The 18,325-nt window shown below is 40.0% G+C and overlaps 1 protein-coding gene across 2 annotated transcripts in view; it reads left to right on the top strand.

Annotated features, from left to right (window-relative positions):
* The window catches only part of dock1 (dedicator of cytokinesis 1), a 537,727-nt gene that overhangs the window by 144,398 nt on the left and 375,004 nt on the right, over positions 1 to 18,325 (top strand). For both annotated transcript variants that reach the window (XM_061907548.1, XM_061907547.1), the window contains exon 23: positions 4,547 to 4,655. In XM_061907548.1, the coding sequence (XP_061763532.1) occupies positions 4,547 to 4,655 (109 nt within the window). The remainder of the gene's footprint in view (positions 1 to 4,546; positions 4,656 to 18,325) is intronic.

Raw genomic sequence — 18,325 nt, 5'->3', positions numbered from 1 at the left:
TCCATTATTCATTGAACAAATTGCAAAAGATTCATCAACACAGACGTCCAGTATATTGTGGAATTGTGTGATGAAAACAGACAACTTATAGCTGGGAACGGTGCTGGAAGAAGATGTCCTCTACAATGCGTGACATCATCATCATACCGCGACGTTTTAGCATGATGCTTCCGCGGGAAATTTAAAACTGCAATTTAGTAAACTAAAAAGGCCGAATTTGCATGTGTTGCAATGTTAATATTTCATCATTGATATATAAACTATCAGACTGTGTGGTCGCTAGTAGTGGCTTTCAGTAGGTCTTTAAGGTATGTAAATAAACATTATACAAATATATGGAAATATTAATTTTATTTATTTTTAATTCGGTCTGTGCGCCTTATAGTCCGGTATGACTAATATAAGGAAACCGTTTTTTTGTTTTGTTTTGTTTGTTTTTTGTGGGTGCGTCTTATACAAGGGTGCGGCTTATAGTCCGGAAAATATGGTACTTATTAGTATTAAAAACAAAACATAAGTATCATAGTGGTGCTCCAGTCCTCCGCAGTTGCCAGAAAACAGCAGATTTGTGCAAAAAAAAAAAAAAGTGTGTAATCAGTTGTGAGCGGACAATGCTAATGTGTAAATAAGCAGGTGATTGGAAAGTCAGTGAACCTTCCAGTGACATTTGCTTTCAACTGTCTCCATTGCATTCTGAGACCAGCATTAGCATACACATTAAATCCTCTAATATTTCTTTTTTTTTTTCTGCTTCTATGTTGCAGCCGGTAAGTGCGCGTCGTCTTACTGGGGACTTTTTCGTCCTGAATGTCTTTAAAGGCCTACTGAAATGAGATTTTCTTATTTAAACGGGGATAGCAGGTCCATTCTATGTGTCATCCTTGATCATTTTGCCATATTGCCATATTTTTGCTGAAAGGATTTAGTAGAGAACATCGACGATAAAGTTCGCAACTTTTGGTAGCTAATAGAAAAGCCTTGCCTGTACCGGAAGTTGCAGACGATGACGTCACCCGTTGAGGGCTCCTCACATCCTCACATTCTTTTTAATGGGAGCCTCCAACAGAAAGAGCTGTTCGGACCGAGAAAACGACAATTTCCCCATTAATTTGAGCGAGGATGAAATATTCGTGGATGAGGAAAGTTAGAGTGAAGCACTAAAAAAAAATAAAAAATAACACAAGGGTGAGGGCTCCTCACATCCTCACATTGATTTTAATGGGAGCCTCCAACAAAAAGTGCTATTCGGACCGAGAAAACGACAATTTCCCCATTAATTTGAGCGAGGATGAAAGATTCGTGGATGAGGAAAGTTAGAGTGAAGCACTAAAAAAATAACACAAGGGTGAGGGCTCCTCACATCCTCACATTGATTTTAATGGGAGCCTCCAACAAAAAGTGCTATTCGGACCGAGAAAACGACAATTTCCCCATTAATTTGAGTGAGGATGAAAGATTCGTGGATGTGGAAAGTTAGAGTGAAGCACTAAAAAAAAATAAAAAATAACACAAGGGTGAGGGCTCCTCACATTGATTTTAATGGGAGCCTCCAACAAAAAGTGCTATTCAGACCGAGAAAACGACAATTTCCCCATTAATTTGAGCGATGATGAAAGATTTGTGGATGTGGAAAGTTAGAGTGAAGCACTAAAAAAAATAAAAAATAACACAAGGGTGAGGGCTCCTCACATCCTCACATTGATTTTAATGGGAGCCTCCAACAAAAAGTGCTATTCAGACCGAGAAAACGACAATTTCCCCATTAATTTGAGCGAGGATGAAAGATTTGTGGATGTGGAAAGTTAGAGTGAAGCACTAAAAAAAATAAAAAATAACACAAGGGTGAGGGCTCCTCACATCCTCACATTGATTTTAATGGGAGCCTCCAACAAAAAGTGCTATTCGGACCGAGAAAACGACAATTTCCCCATTAATTTGAGCGAGGATGAAAGATTCGTGGATGAAGAAAATTAGAGTGAAGCACTACAAAAAAATAACACAAGGGTGAGGGCTCCTCACCTCGTCATATTGATTTTAATGGGAGCCTCCAACAAAAAGTGCTATTCAGACCGAGAAAACGACAATTTCCCCATTAATTTGAGCGAGGATGAAAGATTTGTGGATGAGGAAAGTTAGAGTGAAGCACTAAAAAAAATAAAAAATAACACAAGGGTGAGGGCTCCTCACATCCTCACATTGATTTTAATGGGAGCCTCCAACAAAAAGTGCTATTTAGACCAAGAAAACGACAATTTCCCCATTAATTTGAGCGAGGATGAAAGATTCGTGGATGAGGAAAGTTGGAGTGAAGCACTAAAAAAATAATAAATAACACAAGGGTGAGGGCTCCTCACATCCTCACATTGATTTTAATGGGAGCCTCCAACAAAAAGTGCTATTCAGACAGAGAAAACGACAATTTCCCCATTAATTTGAGCGAGGATGAAAGTTTGTGGATGAGAAAAGTTACAGTGAAGCACTAAAAAAAATACAAAATAACACAAGGGTGAGGGCTCCTCACATCCTCACATTGATTTTAATGGGAGCCTCCAACAAAAAGTGCTATTCGGACCGAGAAAACGACAATTTCCCCATTAATTTGAGCGAGGATGAAAGATTTGTGGATGTGGAAAGTTAGAGTGAAGCACTAAAAAAAATAAAAAATAACACAAGGGTGAGGGCTCCTCACATCATCACATTGATTTTAATGGGAGCCTCCAACAAAAAGTGCTATTCGGACCGAGAAAACGACAATTTCCCCATTAATTTGAGCGAGGATGAAAGATTCGTGAATGAGGAAAGTTAGAGTGAAGCACTAAAAAAATAACACAAGGGTGAGGGCTCCTCACATCCTCACATTGATTTTAATGGGAGCCTCCAACAAAAAGTGCTATTCGGACCGAGAAAACGACAATTTCCCCATTAATTTGAGCGAGGATGAAATATTTGTGGATGAGGAAAGTTAGAGTGAAGCACTAAAAAAAAATAAAAAATAACACAAGGGTGAGGGCTCCTCACATCCTCACATTGATTTTAATGGGAGCCTCCAACAAAAAGTGCTATTCGGACCGAGAAAACGACAATTTCCCCATTAATTTGAGCGAGGATGAAAGATTCGTGGATGAGGAAAGTTGGAGTGAAGCACTAAAAAAAATAATAAATAACACAAGGGTGAGGGCTCCTCACATCCTCACATTGATTTTAATGGGAGCCTCCAACAAAAAGTGCTATTCAGACAGAGAAAACGACAATTTCCCCATTAATTTGAGCGAGGATGAAAGTTCGTGGATGAGAAAAGTTACAGTGAAGCACTAAAAAAAATACAAAATAACACAAGGGTGAGGGCTCCTCACATCCTCACATTGATTTTAATGGGAGCCTCCAACAAAAAGTGCTATTCGGACCGAGAAAACGACAATTTCCCCATTAATTTGAGCGAGGATGAAAGATTCGTGGATGAAGAAAATTAGAGTGAAGCACTACAAAAAAATAACACAAGGGTGAGGGCTCCTCACATCCTCACATTGATTTTAATGGGAGCCTCCAACAAAAAGTGTTATTCAGACCGAGAAAACGTCAATTTCCCCATTAATTTGAGCGAGGATGAAAGATTCGTGGATGAGGAAAGTTAGAGTGAAGCACTAAAAAAAAATAAAAAATAACACAAGGGTGAGGGCTCCTCACATTGATTTTAATGGGAGCCTCCAACAAAAAGTGCTATTCAGACCGAGAAAACGACAATTTCCCCATTAATTTGAGCGAGGATGAAAGGTTCGTGTTTGAGGATATTGATAGCGACGGACTAGAAAAAAAAACGCGATTGCATTGGGAGGGATTCAGATGTTTTTAGACACATTTACAAGGATAATTCAGGGAAATCCCTTATCTTTCTATAGTGTTGCTGGTGTTTTAGTGAGTTTAATAGTACCTGATAGTCGGAAAGGTGTGTCTTGAGGCCAGTGTCTGATGGAAGTCGCCGGCACAAGCTCAGCTGATCTCCGGTAAGTGGCGACTTTTTACCACAATTTTCTCACCGAAAACTGCTGCTTGACCGCTCTGATCCATAGTAAAGTTTCACCTCCGGGAATTTTAAACAAGGAATCACCGTGTGTTTGTGTGGCTAAAGGCTAAAAGCTTCCCAACTCCATCTTTCTACTTGGACTTCTCCGTTATTAATTGAACAAATTGCAAAAGATTCAGCAACACAGATGTCCAAAATACTGAGTAAATATGCGGTTAAAGCAGACGACTTTTAGCTGTGTGTGTGTGCGGCGCTATTTCCTGACGTACACGTCATCATTCCGCGACGTTTTCAACAAGAAAATCCACGGGAAATTTAAAATTGCAATTGAGTCAACTAAAAAGGCCGTATTGGCATGTGTTGCAATGTTAATATTTCATCATTGATATATAAACTATCAGACTCTGTGGTTGGTAGTCGTGGCTTTCAGTCGGCCTTTAAAGACTGTTGTTATTCTGGAATTTAACGGGGATCTTGTCAAACTGACGCCGTGCTGACTCCCCAAAACCCTGTGCCCTCTCGCAGGCTCTACGAGAACAAAGGAGAGGCCGACTTCATGGAGTCTTTGAGGAACCTGTTCACGTCCTTCAACGACATGATGAACAGCAACTCGGAGAACACGGGCATGGTGAAGGTAGGCCGAGCAAATAGTACTCCGATACATCCCTTGTGGCACAAAAGCTCATCCGGTTAAAGTTATTTGTTCCTCTTTGCATGTTCTTCTTTGTGTGTTCTTCCAATAAGGACTGCACATACTGTCAAATTAAGTACGTTAAATTGTAGTTGTATAATATATAGTTATATATACAGTACAGGCCACACCTCCTCCGCATTTAACGCGTTTTCTTTATTTTCATGACTATTTACGTTGTAGATTGTGACTAAAAACATCAAAACTATAAATAAACACATATGGAGTTATGTACCTAAATAAAAAAAAAAGGTGACATAACTGAAAATCTCTTTCATATTCTAGTTTCTTCAAAATAACCACTCTTGGCATTCTCTCGATGAGCTTCAAGAGGTAGTCACCTGAAATGGTTTTCACTTCACAAGTCTGCTTGTAGCTCATGGAGAGAATGCCAAGAGTGTGCAAAGCAGTAATCAGAGCAAGAAGGTGGCTATTTTGAAGAAACTTTTTCAGTTATTTCACCTTTTTTTGTGAAGTACATGTGTTTATTCATAGTTTTGATGGTTTCAGTGACAATCTACCACGTAAATAGTCATGAAAATAAAGAAAATGCGTTGAATAAGGTGGTGTGTCCTGTACTATATATATATATTAGGGCTGGGCAACGATTAAAAATTTTAATCGAAGTTAATCGCACTATTTCTCCGATTAATCGCGATTAACTGCATTGTATACGCAAAGCCCAATAATGAATTCAAAAGTAGTGTGTAGTGCACCTTTATTGGAATATTCTCCCACATGAACAAAAGCGCCAAAACATTTGTTGTGCAAACACAATTTAAATCAGTTCTTGTTAAACAGTAGCAGTTAAATAGCATATTTTATGAAAATCAACTCCAAAAAATGTAAATACAAACATTTAAGCTTATTGCCACTGCCAGGGTATTTAAGTTATCCTGTTTGTTATGGAAAATAAATATAATCTATATACAAATCTCTGAGCCACAATCATAACATCTGAACAGGCAATTTCTGAGGTAACAGCAGAAACATTTTTTTTATCAGGGATCTTATGTTTAAAAAACCTATATTATAGGTAGTGGGCTGTTTTATGGAATTTTTGATCAAATTATCCATAGTAGCAATATTAATAATGTTGTGTTTATTCTGCGTAGTGCACTTAAAATAATTATGACCATATCTAGGAATTGATATGATGGGAATTTTCCGATTGTTTGCTTGGTGCTTTGATAAACTGAAGGCATCATATACATGGTACTATATTGTGATGTTATGAGCCAGGGGAAAAAAGAACTACCCTACCCAGCATGCAACAGGAGTGAGGAGCATGCGCGGTAGCCCGGTATAGGTTGTGTCGCCATGACGGCATCTTGTATGTTGTGATATGCACGCTCTGAAAGTAAACGTTAAGAACTCAGCCAACACTCCTGGTCTGCATTATTCATAAATAGACAGACAACACATATACTCCGCTGCTTCACAGGCCGCTGGATGTAGCCGGCAAAGTATTCCCATGCTAGCTAGCCGCTCTAGCAAGCACGCGTCATTCAGTCCAAAACGGCCCGATCTATCCACATTCAGAATTGTCTGGCGGTCGTAAGTGATCCCGGAGTGACCACGCTGTAAGCCAGCCATGACATTTGCAGAATTGTCCGGTATTTTTGCCAAATGTTCCATCTTTACCAAGAGCCCCTCCACGCCGAAGTACATCCGGGAGATGCCATCTTGTTAAGAAAAGGCGTTAACAAAATAAAAGCATGTAAACAAATTACGCAAATGTGCGATAAAATAATTGTCGGCGTTAATAGATTGATGAGTTAACGCGTAATTAACGCATTAATTTGCCCACCCCTAATATATATATATTTATGTATATATATAGGTGTATGTATATATGTATATGTTTATATGTATATATATTATATATGTATACAGGGTGATTAAAAAAGAACACACCAAAATTATTACTCGATATTTTAAAAATGAAAAACAATAGACAATCTAGCTTGAACACATCTGTTGCACATAACTTTTGAGTATTTATTTCATGATTTACAAGTGCGCACACACAGAAGGCCAGTTGGTGCCCTCACAAACGATCAGAAATCACAAAATATCCTTTTAAGGGGAACTTAACTTTTTGGGAATATTGCCTATTGTTCACAATCATAAGAGACAGGAACACAGGTGTCATTTTTTTTCTTTTTTTTTTTAGGATTCTAAAGATGATAAAAAAAGCTTTCAAGATGTGGCTAATCAGTCGTCATTGTAGCCTTCAAAGCCCCTAAAACAACTTCAAAACCCTCCATCAACGTTTGATATACACACTGCAAGTATACCTATTTATGCAGTACTGTACTAACAGACAAATTACACACAGAAGGCCAGTTGGTGCCCTCACAAACGATCAGAAATCACAAAAATCCTTTTAAGGGGAACTTAACTTTTTGGGAACATTGCCTATTGTTCACAATCATAAGAGACAGGAACACAGGTGTCATTTTTTTTTTTTTTTTTAGTATTCCAAAGATGCTAAAAAAAAGCTTGCAAGATGTGGCTAATCAGTCGTCATTGTAGCCTTCAAAGCCCCTAAAACAACTTCAAAACCCTCCATCAACGTTTGATATACACACTGCAAGTATACCTATATATGCAGTACTGCACTAACAGACAAATTACACACAGAAGGCCAGTTGGTGCCCTCACAAACGATCAGAAATCACAAAAATCCTTTTCAGGGGAACTTAACTTTTTGGGAATATTGCCTATTGTTCACAATCATAAGAGACAGGAACACAGGTGTCTTTTTTTTTTTTTAGGATTCTAAAGATGATAAAAAAAAAGCTTGCAAGATGTGGCTAATCAGTTGTCATTGTAGCCTTCAAAGCCCCTAAAACAACTTCAAAACCCTCCATCAACGTTTGATATACACACTGCAAGTATACCTATATATGCAGTACTGCACTAACAGACAAATTACACACAGAAGGCCAGTTGGTGCCCTCACAAACGATCAGAAATCACAAAAATCCTTTTCAGGGGAACTTAACTTTTTGGGAATATTGCCTATTGTTCACAATCATAAGAGACAGGAACACAGGTGTCTTTTTTTTTTTTTAGGATTCTAAAGATGATAAAAAAAAAGCTTGCAAGATGTGGCTAATCAGTTGTCATTGTAGCCTTCAAAGCCCCTAAAACAACTTCAAAACCCTCCATCAACGTTTGATATACACACTGCAAGTATACCTATATATGCAGTACTGTACTAACAGACAAATTACACACAGAAGGCCAGTTGGTGCCCTCACAAACGATCAGAAATCACAAAAATCCTTTTAAGGGGAACTTAACTTTTTGGGAATATTGCCTATTGTTCACAATCATGAGAGACAGGAACACAGGTGTCATTTTTTTTTTTTTTTAGGATTCTAAAGATGATAAAAAAAAGCTTGCAAGATGTGGCTAATCAGTCGTCATTGTAGCCTTCAAAGCCCCTAAAACAACTTCAAAACCCTCCATCAACGTTTGATATACACACTGCAAGTATACCTATATATGCAGTACTGCACTAACAGACAAATTACACACAGAAGGCCAGTTGGTGCCCTCACAAACGATCAGAAATCACAAAAATCCTTTTAAGGGGAACTTAACTTTTTGGGAATATTGCCTATTGTTCACAATCATAAGAGACAGGAACACAGGTGTCATTTTTTTTTTTTTTTTAGGATTCTAAAGATGATAAAAAAAAAGCTTGCAAGATGTGGCTAATCAGTCGTCATTGTAGCGTTCAAAGCCCCTAAAACAACTTCAAAACCCTCCATCAACGTTTGATATACACACTGCAAGTATACCTATTTATGCAGTACTGCACTAACAGACAAATTTCACATAGAAGGCCAGTTGGTGCCCTCACAAACGATCAGAAATCACAAAAATCCTTTTAAGGGGAACTTAACTTTTTGGGAACATTGCCTATTGTTCACAATCATAAGAGACAGGAACACAGGTGTCATTTTTTTTTTTTTTTTTTAGGATTCTAAAGATGATAAAAAAAAAGCTTGCAAGATGGGGCTAATCAGTCGTCATTGTAGCCTTCAAAGCCCCTAAAACAACTTCAAAACCCTCCATCAACGTTTGATATACACACTGCAAGTATACCTATACATGCAGTACTGCACTAACAGACGAATTACACACAGAAGGCCAGTTGGTGCCCTCACAAATGATCAGAAATCACAAAAATCCTTTTAAGGGGAACTTAACTTTTTGGGAATATTGCCTATTGTTCACAATCATAAGAGACAGGAACACAGGTGTCATTTTTTTTTTTTAGGATTCTAAAGATGATAAAAAAAAGCTTGCAAGATGTGGCTAATCAGTTGTCATTGTAGCCTTCAAAGCCCCTAAAACAACTTCAAAACCCTCCATCAACGTTTGATATACACACTGCAAGTATACCTATAAATGCAGTACTGCACTAACAGACAAATTACACACAGGTCAGTTGGTGCCCTCACAAACGATCAGAAATCACAAAAATCCTTTTAAGGGGAACTTAACTTTTTGGGAATATTGCCTATTGTTCACAATCATGAGAGACAGGAACACAGGTGTCATTTTTTTTAATTTTTTTAGGATTCTAAAGATGATTAAAAAAAGCTTGCAAGATGTGGCTAATCAGTCGTCATTGTAGCCTTCAAAGCCCCTAAAACAACTTCAAAACCCTCCATCAACGTTTGATATACACACTGCAAGTATACCTATTTATGCAGTACTGCACTAACAGACAAATTTCACATAGAAGGCCAGTTGGTGCCCTCACAAACGATCAGAAATCACAAAAATCATTTTAAGGGGAACTTAACTTTTTGGGAATATTGCCTATTGTTCACAATCATGAGAGACAGGAACACAGGTGTCATTTTTTTTTTTTTTTTTAGGATTCTAAAGATGATAAAAAAAAAGCTTGCAAGATGTCGTCATTGTAGCCTTCAAAGCCCCTAAAACACGGGTGCCCATTACGTCGATCGCGATCGACTGGTCGATCTCGGAGGGTGTGTCAGTCGATCTCAAGCCAGGCATTAAAAAATAGACATAAAAATGAGCAATCATCAATCATACCAAGACTTCACTTTCGTCAGTTGTTTGACATTCTCGGCACCCGAGGATCTTGTGAGATGACGCTGGCTGCTGCCAGCTCATATTTAAGAAAAAAATCACTAACAGGGCGGACGCAGAGAAACACATTTTATTTCTAGAGACTCCGTACCTACTGTCAAAACTCTAAAGACCGACTGCACAGTTCCTGTCTTCACCATAAAAGACCTGTTTCATCCTGCCTGTGCTAACAAAATAAGAGTCTCAGAAAGCTAGCGTGCACAAGCTAGCAAGCTACGGAGTTTGATGCCAATGTATTTCTCCCCCGCCCTCAGCGACCGCTTTCTCACTTGCTTGCCCACCCGCACTCTCACCTGCTGCCAGACATTAAAGGGCCACACACACATATGCTACTCTCATAACAAAGTGTTTAAAAACGAGTATGCAAGTTGGACAAATGAGATGCCAAATCCAACCACTTTCATGTGGTATTGGACAGAAAGGAGGACTTTTTTTTTCCTCCATTTGAAAATGTGGGCGTTATCATCATTACTGTCTGATTCCAATCAATGCAAGTCATCAGAATCAGGTAATACACCAACTTATATTCTTGTCTTCATGAAAGAAAGGAATCTATGTGTGTTAAACATGCTTGTATTATCATTAAACACAATTAACTTGTTAACAAAAATGTCTCTTTCATAAATAAATAAATATAAATTATATACATACATATATATACATACATATATATATATATATATATATACATACATACATATATATATATATATATATACATATATATATCAATCAATCAACACGCCGGATTTTAGTCAGCTGGAGGCGTGTCTTAATGAAATTAAACAATGGATGTCCGCTAACTTTTTGCAACTCAACGCCAGAAAAACGGAAATGCTGATTATCGGTCCTGCTAGACACCGAACTCTATTTAATAATACAACTCTAACATTTGACAACCAAACAATTAAACAAGGCGACACGGTAAAGAATCTGGGTATTATCTTCGACCCAACTCTCTCCTTTGAGGCACACATTAAAAGCGTTACTAAAATGGCCTTCTTTCATCTCCGTAACGTTGCTAAAATTCGCTCCATTGATTAAATAGGAATGAGGTAGATATCCTCGACTTGGTCAATTGAAAAGTAGCTCGCCTGCGGAAAAAGTGTGGGCACCCCTGGTCTAAAACAACTTCAAAACCCTCCATCAACGTTTAATATACACACTGCAAGTATACTTATATATGCAGTACTGCACTAACAGACTAATTATTTAATATGTACAATATTTACTGTATTTTGGTGATTTTCGCATCCATCCATCCATCCATTTTCTACCGCTTATTCCCTTTTGGGGACGCGGGGGGCGCTGGCGTTTATCTCAATCAATCAATCAATCAATCAATGTTCATTTATATAGCCCCAAATCACAAATGTCTCAAAGGACTGCACAAATCATTACGACTACAACATCCTCGGAAGAACCCACAAAAGGGCAAGGAAAACTCACACCCAGTGGGCAGGGAGAATTCACATCCAGTGGAACGCCAGTGACAATGCTGACTATGAGAAACCTTGGAGAGGACCTCAGATGTGGGCAACCCCCCCCCCCTCTAGGGGACCGAAAGCAATGGATGTCGAGCGGGTCCAACATGATACTGTGAAAGTTCAATCCATAGTGGCTCCAAGACAGCAGCGAGAGTCCCGTCCACAGGAAACCATCTCAAGCGGATCAGCAGCGTAGAGATGTCCCCAACCGATACAGGCGAGCGGTCCATCCTGGGTCCCGACGAGCGGTCCATCCTGGGTCTCGACTCTGGACAGCCAGTACTTCATCCATGGTCATCGGACCGGACCCCCTCCACAAGGGAGGGGGGGGACATAGGAGAAAGAAAAGAAGCGGCAGATCAACTGGTCTAAAAAGGAGGTCTATTTAAAGGCTACAATCGGCGGTTTAGCTCAGTTGGTAGAGTGGCCGTGCCAGCAACTTTAGGGTTGTAGGTTCGATTCCCGCTTCTGCCATCCTAGTCACTGCCGTTGTGTCCTTGGGCAAGACACTTTACCCACCTGCTCCCAGTGCCACCCACACTGGTTTGAATGTAACTTAGATATTGGGTTTCACTATGTAAAGCACTTTGAGTCACTTGAGAAAAAGCGCTATATAAATATAATTCACTTCACTTCACAAGGACGGCGTGGCGCAGTGGGAGAGTGGCCGTGCGCAACCCGAGCGTCCCTGGTTCAAATCCCACCTAGTACCAACCTCGTCACGTCCGTTGTGTCCTGAGCAAGACACTTCACCCTTGCTCCTGATGGGTGCTGGTTGGCGCCTTGCATGGCAGCTCCCTCCATCAGTGTGTGAATGAGTGTGTGAATGTGTGTGTGAATGGGTAAATGTGGAAGTAGTGTCAAAGCGCTTTGAGTACCTTGAAGGTAGAAAAGCGCTATACAAGTACAACCCATTTATCATTTATCATTTACAATCGGGCGGAAGGCGGGGTACACCCTGGACAAGTCGCCACCTCATCGCAGGGCCAACACAGATAGACAGACAACATTCACACTCACATTCACACACTAGGGCCAATTTAGTGTTGCCAATCAACCTATCCCCAGGTGCATGTCTTTGGAAGTGGGAGGAAGCCGGAGTACCCGGAGGGAACCCACGCATTCACGGGGAGAGCATGCAAACTCCACATAGAAAGATCCCGAGCCTGGATTTGAACCCAGGACTGCAGGACTTTCGTATTGTGAGGCAGACGCACTAACCCCTCTGCCACCGTGAAGCCTGATTTTCACATTACCTCAGCATTTATTTCCGTGGCCAAAGCAACACACTTCCATCTTCCGGAAAGAAACTTGTAATCCTACTTCCGGGAACATACGTGTGTGGGTTTTAATCATGGCGGCCTTGGTAACAGTGTTTTTTCGACAAATAAGGGTATACAAAATTAATGGTGCGTTCGTACACAGAAACATGCTTAGGCATATTTGGCTCGATCTAAAAGTTCGTCAATCGAAACGGAGTTCCAAAGTCAAGGTTCCACTATTTTTCTTTCACATGTGTGTTTTGTGTCCTTTATGAAGTTTGATGTTGATCAGAGCATTTTGATATCTTACATCTCACAGTATGTGTCGTCCAAACATTGAAGAAGAACCGTTCATCGCAACAAACTGTTTGTTTGTCCTCTACCTGTACTTCTTTACCTGTTATTTCCTTTCTCTTTTTTCCTTTCCATCCTTCTGACCTTCACTGTCCTGTGAACTGGGGTCTCCTCTGGCTTTCTGCTCTTTAGCTGCTCCTGAAGGTATTTATCTCGCCATCTTTTGCCCCCAACTCTCTCTCTCTCTCTATAGATACAGTATGTACTTCATGTGTTTCTCATCCTTGAACCCTGAGCAAACTGCATCTGCGCTTTGAGATAATACGATCACCAGGTGGAGTCACCTTGGCAGCAGAACCGTGTGCACGCTCAACCATACTCGACGCTCCAGATGCAATTAGGAAGCACTTGCTGTGTAATTGCGTGCCATACAAGGCTTTACTGTTGCTGAATTAAAAACTGATCCGGAGCAAAAGCCTCTAAGTTCCTTGATCGGAGATTAACTGATTGAACAGGAGCTTTATTCCTCTTGAAACAATAATACATGTCTAAACTTAATTAGCAGAGGTTGCAATTGACCGGTTTGCTGCAGAAATGGAAAAACAGGAAGTACATTACTGTGGTCGTTTGAAATGTAATGCTAACGCAACACCAGGCACTTCACCTGAAAGAGGTCTCTTCCGTTCTAGTTCAACTCCAACCGACCTCGCTTTGCACCTTGGCAACTAACAAGGCCTTCCCCGAACTGTTCCCATTATGTCGGAAGCATACGATTACTTGATAATTAGGATGACGGATCAAAACTGAAGGATGGATTTAGGATGGTGAGTAGTTTTATTCATTTTGAACAATGATAAGTAACATTAAGCAACAGAGGGTACAAGTGGACAAAGTGCTGCTTAAATAGGCTGCAGAATCAAAACAGGAAGTGCACGTCCTCATACATGCCAACCTTGAGACCTCCGAATTCCGGAGATGGAGGGGGGGTGTTGAGGTAGCGGGGGGTGTATATATTTTCAAGTATTTTTTAAATAATATCTATATATATATATATATTAGGGCTGGGTAACGATTAAAAATTTTAATCGAAGTTAATCGCACTATTTCTCCGATTAATCACGATTAACTGCATTGTATACGCAAAGCCCAATAATGAATTCAAAAGTAGTGTGTAGTGCACCTTTATTGGAATATTCTCCCACATGAACAAAAGCGCCAAAACATTTGTTGTGCAAACACAATTTAAATCAGTCCTTGTTAAACAGTAGCAGTTAAATAGCATATTTGATGAAAATCAACTCCAAAAATGTAAATACAAACATTTAAGCTTATTGCCACTGCCAGGGTATTTAAGTTATCCTGTTTGTTATGGAAAATAAATATAATCTACATACAAATCTCTGAGCCACAATCATAACATCTGAACAGGCAATTTCTGAGGTAACAGCAGAAACATTTTTTTTTATCAGGGATCTTATGTTTAAAAAACCTATATTATAGGTAGTGGGCTGTTTTAGGGAATTTTTGATTAAATTATCCTTAGTAGCAATATTAATAATGTTGTGTTTATTCTGCGTAGTGCACTTAAAATAATTATGACCATATCTAGGAATTGATATGATGGGAATTTTCCGATTGTTTGCTTGGTGCTTTGATAAACTGAAGGCATCATATACATGGTACTATATTGTGATGTTATGAGCCAGGGAATAAAAGAACTACCCTGCCCAGCATGCAACAGGAGTGAGGAGCATGCGTGGTAGCCCGGTATAGGTTGTGTCGCCATGACGACATCTTGTATGTTGTGATATGCACGCTCTGAAAGTAAACGTTAAGAACTCAGCCAACACTCCTGGTCTGCATTATTCATAAATAGACAGACAACACATATACTCCGCTGCTTCACAGGCCGCTGGATGTAGCCGGCAAAGTATTCCCATGCTAGCTAGCCGGTCTAGCAAGCACGCCTCATTCAGTCCAAAACGGCCCGATCTATCCACATTCAGAATTGTCTGGCGGTCGTAAGTGATCCCGGAGTGACCACGCTGTAAGCCAGCCATGAAATTTGCAGAATTGTCCGCTATTTTTGCCAAATGTTCCATCTTTACCAAGAGCCCCTCCACGCCGGGCGACGCCATCTTGTTAAGAAAAGGCGTTAACAAAATAAAAGCATGTAAACAACATACGCAAATGTGCGATAAAATAATTGTCGGCGTTAATAGATTGATGAGTTAACTCATAACTAACGCGTTAATTTGCCCACCCCTAATATATATATATATATATATATATATATATATATATATATATATATATATATATATATATATATTCATTGAACAATTGCAAAAGATTCAGCAACACAGATGTCCAGAACACTGTGGAACTATGCAATGAAAACAGACGACGGTGCTGGAACAAAATGTCCTCTACAATGCGTGACGACACGTGCACACGTCGTCATACCGCAACGTGTCAGCAGGATACTTCGGCGCGAAATTTAAAGTTGCAATTTAGTAAACTAAAAAGGCCGTATTGGCACGTGTTGCAATGTTAATATTTCATCATTGATATATAAACTATCAGACTGCGTGGTCGCTAGTAGTGGCTTTCAGTAGGCCTTTAGGAGGGACCTGAAGGATAGATTTTCGATCTACAGTAGTTAACATTAATTAACAGAAGGCACACGTAATTGTGGACACACGAATATGCTGCCTAAATGGGCTGCAGAATCCAACAGGAAGTGCTTGTCCTGTGGCAGTTCCAATATGTGTTGCAAATTCACATCTCAAATCTCCTAAACTCCCTTCCTCCTGTGTTTTTTAACTTAAAACAGGAGTTTGCTGCCTAAACGGGTTGCAGATTCAAAACAGGAAGTGCATCTTCTGAAGCAGTTTTAACATGTAGTGCTTATTTTAATGTAGCCATAAATCTATCATCTCCCGAACTCCCTTCCTGCCTTGTTTTGTATCTTGGGAACGGTAGTTTGCTGCCTAAACAGGCTGCAGAATTCAAAACAGGGAATGGATCTTCTGAAGCAGTTTTAACAGGTAGTGCTTATTTTAATGTAACCGCCAATATATCATCTCCCAATCTCCCTTACTACCTTGTTTTTATCTTGGGAACGGTAATTTGCTGCCTAAACGGGCTGCAGAATTCAAAACAGGGAATGGGTCTTCTGAAGCAGTTTTAACAGGTAGTGCTTATTTTAATGTAGCCATAAATCTATCATCTCCCGAACTCCCTTCCTACCTTGCTTGTATCTTGGAAACCGCAGTTTACTGCCTAAATGGGCTGTAAATTCAAGTAGCCATTCTAACGTGAAGTAATTTTTCTCTAACTGACATCTATAATCGACGTCTTTAAGCTACATTTAAACAAGTGAGAGTGGCACTGGGAGCACATGGGTATGGTGTCTTGCCTAAGGACACAACAGCAGTCACTAGGATGGCGGAAGCGGGAATCGAACCTAGAATCCTTAATACAGCCGCTCCACATCTCTCACCACGCTGCTGTATAGTGCTATTTCAACATGTTGCTGTAAATCTGTAATCCCCTAAACGTCCTCCCTACCTTGCTTTGTACCTTGAGAACATTAGTTTGCTGCCTAAACGGGCTGCAAAAGCAAACCAGGAAGTGCATAGTCTGTTGTGTTAATCAGTTCTAAGATAGAGTGCTAATTCAAGATGTAGCATTTGAAATTTCCCCATTCTCCCTTCCTACCTTGTACCTTGGGAACAGCAGTTTGCTGCCTAAACGGGCTGCAGAATGAAACCGTAAATCTGTAATCTCCCAAACGTCCTTCCTACTTTGTTTTGTACCTTGAAAACATTAGTTTGATACCTAAATGGGCTGCGGAATCAAAACGGAAAATGCTTCTCCTAAAGCAGTTTTAATATGTAGCGCTAATTCAACACGTAGCCTTAAATCCAAAATCTCGTACCTTGGAAACAGTAGATTGCTGCCTAAATGGGCTGCAGAATAAAAACAGGAAGTTGCATCCTCTGAAGCAATTATTTGATACAGTTGTACTTCAACATGTAACTGTGCATTTGAAATGTACCAGTTTCCTACCTCAAGGACAACAGTTTGCTGCCTAAACGGGCTGCAAATGCCAAACAGGAAGTGCATAGTCTGTTGTGCTAATTTAACCTGCAGCCGTAAATCAGTTCTAAGATAGAGTGCTAATTCAAGATGTAGCATTTGAAATTTCCCCATTCTCCCTTCCGACCTTGTACCTTGGGAACAGCAGTTTGCTGCCTAAACGGGCTGCAAAATGAAACCAGGACGTGCATGTCATGTTGCAGTTCTAACATGTAGTGCTACTTCAACATGCAGCAGTAAATCCATAATCTCCTAAACTCCCTTCCTTCCTTGCTTTGTATTTAGGGAAGAGTAGTTTGCTGCCTAAACGGGCTGCAAAACCGGAAGTGCATATTCTGTTGTGTTAATTCAATAAACAGCCGTAAATCAGTTCTAAGATAGTGTTAATTCAAGATGTAGCATTTGAAATTTCCCCATTCTCCCTTCCTACCTTGTACCTTGGGAACAGCAGTTTTCTGCCTAAACGGGCTGCAGAATGAAACCAGGACGTGCATGTCATGTTGCAGTTCTAACATGTAGTGCTACTTCAACATGCAGCAGTAAATCTATAATCTCCTAAACTCCCTTCCTACCTTGCTTTGTATTTGGGGAAGAGTAGTTTGCTGCCTAAACGGGCTGCAAAAGCAAAACAGGAAGTGCATAGTCTGTTGTGCTAATTCAACATGCAGCCGTAAATCAGTTCTAAGTTAGAGTGCTAATTCAAGATGTAGCATTTGAAATTTCCCCATTCTCCCTTCCTACCTTGTACCTTGGGAACAGCAGTTTGCTGCCTAAACGGGCTGCAGAATGAAACCAGGACGTGCATGTCATGTTGCAGTTCTAACATGTAGTGCTACTTCAACATGCAGCTTTAAATCCATAATCTCCTAAACTCCCCTCCTACCTTGCTTTGTATTTGCGGAAGAGTAGTTTGCTGCCTAAACGGGCTGCAAAAGCAAAACAGGAAGTGCATATCCTGTTGTGTTAATTCAATAAGCAGCCCTAAATCTGTAATCTCCCAAACGTCCTTCCTACCTTGCTTTGTACCTTGAGAACATTAGTTTGATGCCTAAATGGGCTGCGAAATCAAAACGGAAAATGCTTCTCCTAAAGCAGTTTTAACATGTAGCGCTAATTCAACACGTAGCCTTAAATCCATAAACTCGTACCTTGGGAACAGTAGATTGCTGCCTAAATGGGCTGCAGAATAAAAACAGGAAGTTGCATCCTCTGAAGCAATTATTTGATACAGTTGTACTTCAACATGTAACTGTGCATTTGACATTTACCAGTTTCCTACCTCAGGGACAACAGTTCGCTGCCTAAACGGGCTGCAAAAGCAAAA

This window comes from Nerophis ophidion, linkage group LG08 (assembly GCF_033978795.1).
Source record: "Nerophis ophidion isolate RoL-2023_Sa linkage group LG08, RoL_Noph_v1.0, whole genome shotgun sequence".
In the NCBI taxonomy this organism is placed as follows: domain Eukaryota; kingdom Metazoa; phylum Chordata; class Actinopteri; order Syngnathiformes; family Syngnathidae; genus Nerophis; species Nerophis ophidion.
The sequence above is the reverse complement of the archived record's forward strand: the minus strand, read 5'-3'. Positions and strand labels throughout refer to the sequence as shown.